A 12289-nucleotide genomic window follows, 5' to 3' on the forward strand; every position below is an offset into this window, starting at 1 on the left:
ATGCTGGACAGCGACTATAGTATCCTGGTTGCCAGAGAACACCTTCTAACACTTAGGTAGCAGCTAGAACTGAGCAGCCAAGGGGGAAAGGAAGGCAGGACCCTCACCATTGCAATCCAACAAAGAACTTAATACAGGAGGCTAAAAGCAAAGGAGAACAAGTCTTATCTGTGACCCAGTAGTCCTGAGCCTGGTTAATTAAGGCTGCCAGGCATTTCGAAAAACATAAGTAAACTATGATAGTGTGGGGAGTCGTGGGCAGGGGGTGGCCCTTGAAAGTCCCTGTGTATCATCCCCACTAGCTGGGAAAAGGAAAACCTTGAGATGGTGTATTTATCCCAAGGCCCAGAAGGAAGAAGGGGAGGGAGCCCACAGTGCCCAAAGAAAAAGCCCATAAACAACTTTGGTTAACTGCCTGCCTCCTGTCAAGTACAAAATGAGCAAATAGAGTCTGAAGCAAGAAAAGGATTCAGGCTAACAGACCTGCCACCACCCATACCTATATTTGGGTAGTCATGTCTCCCCAGGAAAGTGGGCACCACCTTTACCCATCAATCAATATGTAACTCCCTCACCTGTACCCCAGCAACTATGTAAGTGCTCAGAACAAAGGACTCGCTCACTTCTCTTGGCTTGTGGCTCTCTTGACACACTGGGGGCCCCTGGACACTCAGCCTCTGACCTGGGAGGGTCCCTGGTCAGTCACCCCTTTTGAACCACCTGGCCTCTGGACACCCTTGCTCTAGCCACCGGTGCTTTTACTCTCCCATTCACTAATAAACTTTCCTTGCACACTAATAGGCTCACTGATATGTAATTCTTTACTGTACTGGTGAGAAGAACCAGGGTTTCTCTAGTAACACTTTTATTTTAATGAATTGTTGTTATAATATGATCTTTCAGAGACAACACACAAAAAAATTTTTAAAAGCATTCTGCTTCTAGAAAATAATGTATTTCTATTCTGTAACTTTTCCTTACCTATAATTTTTCAGAATAAAAATAAAGACACAAATAAAACAGGAAGAAAAAATCAGTTTCTCTTTGACATTTTTCATTAACTTTTAAAGAACTACATCATAGAAGGAAAGTCTCACCTTGACAAGCTGTCTCCTTTCTTTGCCATCAGAGCCCACACAGTCAATTATTTTTGGTAAGTTTATACCTCCTGCTAAATGAAATTCTGCTTTAAATGACTGTATAGTCACCAGATTTCCATATACTCCTGTGGGGTCCACCTAATAAAAAATATAAATACAATAATAGGTTAGATACACTATTTGCATCTATATAAAAATGAACTGTGATTAATAATTTTAATATTAAACAGGAATAAATGACAATGTGCTGTTGGTTAAGAACTGGAGCTACAACTTTAACTTTCTGTTAAATGACAGAAAATAACTGACATTGAAAAGGTTTTATAAAGCGACACAGATATTACCACCTCTGTAAATATCTTTTTAAAATATATTTTATTGATTATGCCATTACAGTTGTCCCATTCCCCCCCTTCATTCCCCTCCACCCTGCACACCCCTCCCCCACCATCCCCCCCATTTAGTTTATGTCCTTGTGTCACAGTGTTTCCACCTACGCCTTCATCTTGGCGGAAGTCTCCTCTCTAAATATCTCTTAATAAAAGCAGAGTATACAAACTTAGAGTAGTGTCACTGAAACACTATTAAAAACGAGTGCTCATGTCTGCACACTCTTGTATATGTTAAGTCGCCTGAGAAATAGTAAACTACTAACAAAAACATAATAAGGTAATTTTAGAAAAGTGTTTTCTAGGTTGTAACCACTAATTATGGCATTTTCAGGAAATACTCAGCTAAATAGTATTGATGGAATAATAGCTGGGAAGATATTAGTTAATCCATATAATACAACTATACTTCAAATCAAATAACTACATGTACTAACCCTAAACTGCAAACTCAGAGATTTACAATGTAGTTAAAATGTCATTTTCTAAACTATAGCTTTTACTATTACATATATCCCTGAGCACAGGTTACTTGTAGCAGTAAAAGATCATCGTGACATAGTTAAAGTATCATGTACATTATCATTAAATTTATATTCTAATACATACTGCATTACTTAATACTGTAATATATCACAGTCAATATACTCTAATGCATACAGAACTTTTTAAACCAATAACACAATTAGGAACTTTCTCGCCAAGCTGAAAATTAATGTTGGCATAAGCACATGGACTCTTTCCTTCTTCTGGACAGTGAAGACAACAGTCTACAGACCTTCTTCATAAGAAAGATGGAGGCATAAAACTGAAGGCGAAAGAAAGGAAAGCAGGAGAGGCCTTTACGTAGTTTGAGGCTCGAGCAAAGGGAGTCTAATAGTTAAAAAAAAAAAAAAGCCCTATAGACTGAAACAAATAAAATTGCCAATATTTAACCAATATTGACCTACCAAAAAAAGGGCAATTTAAGTTTACTAAAAATATCCAAACAGTCCTGGCTGGTATGGCTCAGTGGATTGAGTGCTGGCCTGTGAACCACAGGGTTACCAGTTTGATTCGCAGTCAAGGCACATGCCTGGGCTATGGGCCAGGTCTTCAGTTGGAGGCATGAGAAAGGCAATCATACACTGATTTTCTCTCCCTCTCTTTCTCCCTCCTTTCCCCTCTGTCCAAAAATAAATAAATAAAATATTAAAAATAAAAGGTAAAAATAAATAAAGATATCAAAACAGTTCATAGTAAATTACCTTAATTTCCACAGTAGGAACAACAACATCTTCTAAATTCTTAAGTTTAGTAATTGGCTGGTCTGCTGGAATTTTTATGCCTTCTGTATTTAAAATAAAGAGGTTTTAGTGACAACCAAAAATTGAGGAACACCACTGAAGGTAAAGCACCGTTCAGGAGGAGATGCTACAGACCTGACCTGTGGCTGACCCGTGGTTTGGGCCCTGATTTAGAAATGGAGACCCAGGGGCTCGGGACACAGTGCAGCTCAGGGTCACAGCATGCAATGGGCAACACGGCTTATAATGCATTTGCAGGTTACCTGGCTCTGGTTATTAGACCACATTTCATCTGAGGGGGTAGATGGAGCACCTTAAGATAATTACATGCTTTTTTAAAGAAATTACATAATTACTTAGTATACTCCTGCCATATTACTATTAAAACTGACTAAAGGGCATGACAACATTTTTTGTTTGCTAAGAGGAACACAATGAGAAGTCTCAATCATTTCAAAGTATTAAGAATTTAAATGTGAAGCTATGATTCTGAACATAAAAAGGAGTATCACTATTAAAGAAAGTATGGGGAGGGAGATACTCTTAAGAGAATGCATATAACCAAAAATTACAGCAACTTATAATTGTTTGAACAGACACAACCAGAACAGTGATGAGTTACATGCAAGGCATTCCATGGAGGAAATGGAGGCCTTTTGACTTTTAATTCCCAGGACACAGTAACTAACAGCATTTAAAAAAACCTCTGATCCTAAAAACTCTCAGTTATTTAAAGGACTTGCTTCTATGCAATCCTCTGCAACAGAAGATTACCCAGAGAAATCAAATTATTCAGTGCAGCCATCTATTATCTGTCCAACCAAAAGGTATTAAGTGAGCCCTGGCTGGTGTGGCTCAGTGGACTGAGTGCCGGCCTGTGAACCAAAGGGTCGCTGGTTCTCTTCTCAGTCAGGGCACATGCCTGGGTTGCATGCCAGGTCCCCAGCAGGGGACACGAAAGAGGCAACCACACACTGATGTTTCTCACCATCCCATTCTCCCTCCCTTCTCCTCTCTCTAAAAATAAATAAATACAATCTTAAAAAAAGATACTAAGTAAAAAAGTGCAGGGTGTTGAAGCTATTAGATAAAAATTAAGCTGGACCACCTGTAAATTGTAATCATCAAGATGTTCACATTATAAATACAGAGAATAACATAGCAAAAAGCAAAGAGTCATTCTTATATACACATACTTCTCTGAGTCTTCCACTGAGTGGCATCAAAGTTTGCTAACAAAATATAAGCATCACAGAGTGTCTCAACACTTCTGACCATCTGAGGTCTCCTGCTACTGATAATACGGATTATTTTGTTTGCAGCCTCGATTCGATCCTATTAATAAAGAAAAAAAAACAATGCATAAGAAAATACCTGACACTTCAACTTTTCAGTTATAGTAACAAAGGAAAAAAGGCTGTATGCACACATATAACAACAAAAGGACTGTAATCCCTCAATCCAAACCAAACAATTCCCATAGGAATGAAATACATAAAAGGTATAATAATCTCAAGAGTAAATGGCATGGGAGCCTTTCAAATTGTATTTTTCATTGTTCATTGCTGTGACAAAAAAAATTGAAATATTACTGGTACTTCCAAACAATTTTAGGTTGTACCCTAATCACCAAGAATTTACAAACTGAGTATGGTCACAACACACATTCTTAGAATCCCTGAGACTTAGAAAAATAGTATTTCAAAAAACACGAATATCACAATTCAAAAAGTTATGTATGTTTAATCCAATACCTCATCAAGCTGAGAGCTTTGTTTAGGTGCGTTTTTAGTTATTCTACTTCTTACTGCTGCCTCTGGTTTGGTCAAAGATTCATCTTTGTTTGCATTTGCTAAGGCCAGTATAATAAACAAAGTATGATGGGGATGATCTGTTGAAATTCTAGAGATGAGCTGTCAGAAAATGAAGAGCCATTAGTTTTATCCAAACAAACAAAATAGTATGAAATCCACAATCCTTTTCATTTTGCTTAACATTAAGATACGTTACTATGGTAGATACCTCAGTGGGTGAGATGTACATATGTGTATGAGAGACAGAGGTGCATGAGTATGAGAGAGAGAAACTGAGTAATCTGTGTGCAGTGGGAGGAGAGAAAAGGAAATCTTCCTTCCTGCCCTTACATATCATAGGAAATGTAACTAAAAATTTTTTTGGTATCTCGATTTCAGAAAATGGAACAGTAGTTCCATATATTTGATATGGTATATAATGATATAAAAGAACTAAAATTCTTTTGATTCTCAGGTTTACTTACATTATTGAGGACTTCATGAAATCCTAGGCCTCCCAACATCTTGGTCCCCATTCTAGCAGCCAATTGGTACATAAGAGGCAGAAATTTATATGAGGGAATCTTCATTCCGTCTCTCTATTGTTTAAAAAAATACAAAATTAAGAAACAACACATTTCAAATAATCTCATCCCTAAGCAAATAAATTATTCTAAGGTAATGCTCCTCAACTAGCACAACCACCTGGTGCTTTTTTTTTTTCCCAAATATTTTACATCTTTTTAAAAAGACTTTATTTATTTATTTTTAGAGGGGAAGGGAAGGAGAGAGGAAGAGAAATATCAATGTATGGTTGCCTCTCGTGCATCCCCTACTGGAGGCCTGGCCCACAACCCAGGCATGTGCCCTGACTGGGAATCAAACTGCAATTCTTTTGGTTCCCAGGCCCATGCTCAATCCACTGAGCTACACCAGTCAGGGCTGGTGCTTGTTAATAATACTTTACTAACTATATTTTTTCCTGATCATCGGTAAGTCATAGTATTTGATCCTAAGTTAAATTGTATTGAGAACTGAAATACTTGGCACGGCTTATAATCCAGTGACTTCCCAGGGGGATGAATGTGGGTCTGTGGACCATGGTGATCCTGACTCCTGAGAAGTGTATTAAAATTAAATATTATACTTTTTATACTAAAAGTAACAGGACTGTGAAATAGCAGATTCATTTGTATCTACTCTGAATCTTATCAACCTTTTCATCCAGCAGAACTATTTTACTTTTAAGCTTCAAATTCACTATCATGCATATAATTAAAACAACTTTAATACTATCAATAAAATTTAACATTTTAAAATAAAAATCAACAAAATACTGCTGCCTTGATGCTTTTGTAAATATATATATTGCTTGCATTTACAAAACTATTTCAATGTATAAATCCCAGAAAAGCATAAACCAGCGGGAACAAACTAATCTGTGTTCATTTTTAACTGTTTTCCAAGTACCCCAATTTAGCATTCTGGGTACTTTCCTGTGGTAATCGTGAAGAAATAGGACTGACCTAAATTCTCCCATCTCCATATAAAACTGCATCATCAGAGCTAACTAAGAATACATGTGTATTCTTAATTACTTGTATTCATATGTAACTTGAACCTATGTGTACTATGAGCACTGAACCAAGTGCTAGGAATACAAAGAACTGTATAACCCATGACATTGATGGGCTTAATTATATGCTTTTACAGCACAGGGTGGAATATTGGGTTGAAAAGACAACTTGCCTTCATCATGCCATTGACTTCAGAAACTCCAGAATTTTCAAGCCAGAGGGAACAAAGACGAAATATCCACATATCATGTCCTTCTCCACTTAACAAGCAACTGATGTAATTTTCAACTGCTTTACATAAGAAACGTTTACGATCCTCTTTCAGTGCACGGAGTGCACATTCATCCAGCTCCAACTCTCGCTGAACCTTTACTGTGTATCTTGCATTGAATAATGAAAGCACAACACAAAAGCCATCAAGTTTTATAGAACTACAAAATCACATGATATACAACACAAATGAAAAATCAGAAAAAGGAACATTCTAAGGATTATAAGTGGAACAAACTTACTTTTTAAAAAAAATTTACTTTTTGCCTTAAAATAAGTTTGTGCAATTCAAAAGCTATCATAGGCAATCAAAGACAAAGTGGGCTCTACCTAAGGTACTTAGTTAACCTTATTCTCTACTTACACTAAAATATACAGACCAAAGGTAGGCCTAAGTACAAGGTTTAAATATATCAAAACAGGTAACCAAAAAGCTAACATCCATGTACTCTATAATGAGCTCAGAACCAGAAAGTATGAGTTCATGATCTGGGCTCCGTGTATCTGTGTGTGTGTGCATGAGGAGGGAACCTCCTCCCAAACGGAATTTATTTATAAAAAATTGTGTATTTCTTCTTACATGTTTAAACTTCAGTCACCTTCAAAGTACTTCCCATTTGATTCAATATAACTATTGAGAGGTTTTTCCCACTGCTCAAAATAGTTTTTGAACTCATAAATTTTGAAGGTTCTCAGTGCTTCTGCCATTTTTTGTTTCACTCTTCCACATCGGCAAACCATTTCCCTCTGAGGACTTTTTTTATCCGGGGAAACAAAAAGAAGTTGCTCAGGAAGACTGGGTAAATAGGGAAGGTGGGACACGGGGGTCACGCTGTTTTTGGTCAAAAACTGAACACTCAGCATGGTGTGGGCAGATGCACTCGTAAATCACCCATCATAAAATGGGCAAACATGTTGAAAGAGTCTTCAAAAAAAAAAAAACTCACTGAAGCCTAACACAGCCTCTTAGAACAACACCAGCTAGTACACTGATAGGTTCCTAGAACACTCACCTAGTGAAGAAACTACAAGAAGCCTGTCCTCCAGAAGATAATTCTGGTTTTGGGTCCCCACTCGTATACAGTCACTGTACATCTGTGCATCTTGTCACTTGTACACATCTAGTTAATTACCTGTTATTGGTCTGAATTTTATGTTCCCTAAGAAGGCCCACTTCTTCTTTGGCCCTTTTCAGGAGAGCTTGTTTGTTTTCAAATTCTGATGATTTCATGTAGTTTTCAATTCTCTGGTACTGAGTATCTGAGAACCGTGCTAGGGAGAGAAATGCCTTCATTTTTCCATTTCTGAGCTCATCGTTTTCTCCATCATATTTTCCAGCAACTTCCACCGCCTTCAAGAAAACACAATCCGTTTCTATTATATTTACAGGTACTAAAAGCATCTAAAAAAATCACTCAGGTCAAAGAATCCCCGCACTAATGTTTAATTTATTTATCAGCGGAAGTGTATGAAGTACAATATTTTCTTGACTTTTCAAAACAACTGATAATGACAGCTAATATTTGTAGAGAACTGTGCAGAAGCAAAGAGCGCCATAAAATTTAAAGGTAATCATCATTGTGCTTTTCATGTTACACCTACTTAGTGAGGTAACTATTTCCAAAATTAGTTAAAATAAAGAAATAGCTGGAGTACTGAAGTCCTAGTACTACTTGTTGGGTGGCTGGACTACAAACGAATAGCAAAAGCTGACTTGCACATTCCTCAATCAGCTAGTTTTATTGATAAATAAATGGAGACATGATTAGAAACTACTTGTTGAAAGACTAGCTGCTGGTGGGAAGTAAAACACATTGGAGCTTACTTTCAAAATATACTTCTTTAGTGACATTCTGTTTCATTCTGCCCTAAAGTTAGATAGAGCCACAACTGTAATAATATATGAAAAAGTGAAATCATACTTTATTTGCCTACAAAATAAATTTAGTCTTGATGAAGAAGATCGAGTATATGCAGGCTGAACAACTGTCTTAGGGCTGCTGGGAAGTCTTACCTTTTCCAGGTAGGTCTGCATGATGCCTGTGGGGTTTTCTAAGCAGGTTTCTGCTAACCAGCTGCCACAAACCCGCAGACACTCTGTGTGTATAAGCTTCAGTTGGGGGTCATGCTGTGTATGAAAAGCAAAATCTTAAAATGTAATTCGTTACCAGGACTATACAAAAATATCTTCCACTTAGAAGAAGTAGGTTAACAATGTTTTTCTTTAGCTGCTTTCGCCAAACAACTATTTTAATAACCCAAGTGTATAAGTCTATGAAATAATCATCTTATACCATTCATAATTATCAATATTATTATTATTAGAACATCTCAGTTATTGAGTACTTCTGTATGACAGGAATTTTCTAAGGGCTTTCTGTACATTAGTATATTTAATCCTATGCAATGAGTATTATTATCCATAATTTGCAGAGTACAAAGTAAAATTGAGGTACAAAGAGTATAAGTAACACCAGCGCCAATATTGTTAAGCAATATTTAAACATCATATCATATTGGCTCCCAATGCTTTGGTATAATAATGAAGTCTCTAACAATGAAAGATGTCATACAAGTGCCCAATACCAGAAGTACAGGAAGTTGATATTCACCAATCAGGTGTATGTGAGAAGGACACCACTCTGACTAAACCTTTTAAACTTCATGAAACCTGCTATATAAATGCCTCTACTTTTGTCCACTGTGTGCTGGAAATAAAGCTGGAGAAGCAGCCAACTTCTCAATAAGTAATAGGTAATGTTAGATAAAGTATGAGACATTATATTTCAAAAGTACTTAGATTGACAAGCTAATTATGCCAACCTGATTTTAAAAAACTTTTGTTCTCTCATGTTTTTTCCCTTATTCCAAATTTATAGTAGCTATTTCATGTTTGTTTCCCACATACCCTTCTGGAATTCCATAGAAAGTTTTTAAGAAAGGCATTGAAATAAATCAAATAATTCTACTACAAGATGGATGACAGAATTGTTGAAAATAGAAAAAATGAGTACTTTGTAAATCCTTTTACAAATATTAATTTTTCAGACTCCTTCTTACAGCTTTTTTAAAAACATTTTTTATTGTTGTTCAAGTACCACTGTCTCCATTTCCTCCCCACCATCCCCCCCACCCTGGCCATCACCACTTCTCACCCCTGATCCTACTCCTCTTTGGTTTTCCCAAAAACATGTTCCTGAAAACCCTTCCCCAGTTTTCCCCTCATTATCCCCTCCCACCCCACCTCTGCTTCTTACAGTTTCTTATTCATGAATCAGTTATTTCAAGGCTTTCGTAGAATTATAAACTTATAAAAAAATATAAAGTGCCATATGTTTTTTTTATAACAGTAAAGTACTAATTCAGACAATAAAAAAACAGTGAACCTCTGAGCAGCTGGCATCCAACTTCTTGATCATGTCCTTGAGAATATTCAGGGCGAGACTCTGCTCCTTTTTTGCCCAGAACACCTGCGCTTCCTCCAGCTGCCACTCAGAAACTCCACAACTAGTTGAATTATACTGTTTAATTTTAAATATTGCCCTTTCAGGAAGCTGAAATGAAAATAACATATAACAGTAAATACTTTTACTATTGTTACTACTACTAAAAGCAGTAACTACCATTCAGTGATGACATGACAACTGAACAGAATTATCTTACATATATCTTTTCCTGCCTTCCTTAACCCCCACTGTTTTTCTGCCTCTTTTCCTTATATCAATATATATGTGTATGTATATGAGTATGAATATATATAGTATGTAAAATAACTGAATTATTGTCAATTTGTTAGGTATCTTCTCATTTCATAAATAGAAAATTTGGACTTAGAGAAGGGTAAGTACCTTGTCCAGGCTTACACTCAGGTCTAATTCTAAATTATTAGAATTAATTCTAAATTCTAATTCTAAAAATGGGAAAGCTTGCCTTAAACAATTATGCTATGCAGTATTCTAATAGCAATCTCTATCTCTCAGTGAGATTGCCTTTTTATTCATCCTTTCTATCTTCTAGGTAATAAAAGGAAGGTCAAGAGGTGAGATGACATAGATTCACCTGGGTGTTGTTGAAGGTTCGGGCTAGTATGGAGAGTTGTATGAGGTGCTTGGTGAGAATGTCCCGAAAACATTCTTTTTGGGAGCTCCCCATTTCCTTTTCCATCAGGAGCTCCAAAATGACTGTGCGTAGAGCCATGATAGGCTCCTGAAAACTAAAATCACTGTCTTTGAGAAGCTGGGAGTGTCTCTGCCACTTCACATACACTTCAGAGGGCTGCTTATCCATAGCTGATCTGAAAGCAGAATCACAGAACTCAGGTAAACAAGCAAAGTGGAAACGAATTGCTATTATGCAGGTCTTAAATTTAAGATAAAACACAAAGGTGTTTTTACAGTAACAAGACTGGAACTTCTAAATAATCCAAAATAAGGATCAAATTTAGAAAACTACAAAACTGTCTGAACTTGGAGAGTCAGAAAAGAGGCCACAGACAATGTACATTTAAAAAGATTTCTTAAAAATCTTTCACAGAAAGCAGCATTTCTAAATATACTGTCTTCTGAAATGAGAACACACTCATCAGGCCGTCACACCAGACACCCAGCTCTCATCCTGCTTCATTGCTCCTTGTGATAAAAGAGGACCTGTCAGCAAGGGGATGGAATCAACCCGCTAATCAGCCACAGTACCCGGCAGGTGGAAGGGATGACTCCATGCAACTGCAGCTGTTAATAAATCATAATCCAGGGGAGGAAATGATGGCAAATGTTTCATACACTGACACTATTTATTAAAGGAAGAGAAAATGCATGTTGTACAACTGGTTTACATGAACGGTATGCTTCCCAGGTGTCTAAACTGATACTGTCTAACCTGTTGGGACTACTGTACTGAGAGAAATTAAGATGAAGCCGGGAGATGAAGAAGATGACAAGGTGCTGACTAGTAAGTGAAAGCTCTTTATACCTTGATAAAGGACACAGTGACACACATTCATAGGACCAAAACTAATTCCTCCCAAAATGATCCTAGAGCAGGAGATATCAAACTTTTTAATCTCAGGAACGCTTTACACTCTTACAAATTAGTGAAGACCCTAAAGAGCTTCTGTTTAAGATTATATCTATGTATATTTACTGTATTAGAAACTAAAACTGTTTAAATAGCAAATATACATTAATTTAAATAACAATAAATCTACTATATACCCTAAATAACATTAAAAGTAACCACAGTTCTCAAAACAAAATTTAGTGAGAAAATGGTTTTGAAGTATATTCTGCAAATCTCTTTGATGCCTCGGTTAATAGAGATAATTGAACTCTCTTCTTTGCTTCTCCAATTGGTTTGCTGTGATATGATGTTTTGGTTGAAGTACATGAAGAAAATCTACCCACATACAGGTATGTAGCTGAAAAAGGGAGGAGTATGTTATTAGTCTTTACAGGTAATTGTGGGTATGTTTTTTTGATACCTCAAAAACATCACTGCACCACATGAGAAAATGACAGCAAAAAAGGAAAATAACCTCTTATCATAAGTATAAAGATAGTTTTGTGTCATGGGCCCTCTGAGTCAGCTCATCCAACTTTCCCTCTCTCTCAGTTCCTTGTAATTCCCTATCAGAGAAAGAGCCAGTATTACTCTTCAGAGGTTTCTTAAAGTATCCTATCCTGTGGTTAGTATAAGACAGTTTTCATACAGAGGAAAAAGTTCCTTGAATACTGTCAATAAGAACTACCAATATACTTATTTATGGAAGCAGAAAGTGGTTTTGTTCCTTTACTCTCTAGATAATGCAATTCCGAAAAACCGTATTATTTCCTAACTCTAAAATTTCCTCCTCCTTTCTACTCACAAAGCATATTCAAA

At 36.6% G+C, this 12289-nt stretch overlaps 1 protein-coding gene across 4 annotated transcripts in view; it reads right to left on the reverse strand.

Moving 5' to 3' along the window:
- Window positions 1–12289, reverse strand: part of ATM (ATM serine/threonine kinase) — a 170611-nt gene that overhangs the window by 24961 nt on the left and 133361 nt on the right. For all 4 annotated transcript variants that reach the window (XM_053670385.1, XM_053670384.1, XM_053670387.1 and 1 more), the window contains 10 exons: window positions 10475–10709; window positions 9802–9969; window positions 8430–8543; window positions 7549–7766; window positions 6318–6525; window positions 5054–5167; window positions 4530–4688; window positions 3972–4110; window positions 2737–2819; window positions 1098–1238 (listed from right to left, as the gene is read on the reverse strand). In XM_053670385.1, coding sequence (XP_053526360.1) covers window positions 1098–1238; window positions 2737–2819; window positions 3972–4110; window positions 4530–4688; window positions 5054–5167; window positions 6318–6525; window positions 7549–7766; window positions 8430–8543; window positions 9802–9969; window positions 10475–10709 — 1579 coding nt within the window. The remainder of the gene's footprint in view (window positions 1–1097; window positions 1239–2736; window positions 2820–3971; window positions 4111–4529; window positions 4689–5053; window positions 5168–6317; window positions 6526–7548; window positions 7767–8429; window positions 8544–9801; window positions 9970–10474; window positions 10710–12289) is intronic.

Source organism: Artibeus jamaicensis, unplaced genomic scaffold (assembly GCF_021234435.1).
Source record: "Artibeus jamaicensis isolate MK-2021 breed Jamaican fruit bat unplaced genomic scaffold, CSHL_Jam_final contig_585, whole genome shotgun sequence".
Classification (NCBI taxonomy): Eukaryota; Metazoa; Chordata; class Mammalia; order Chiroptera; family Phyllostomidae; genus Artibeus; species Artibeus jamaicensis.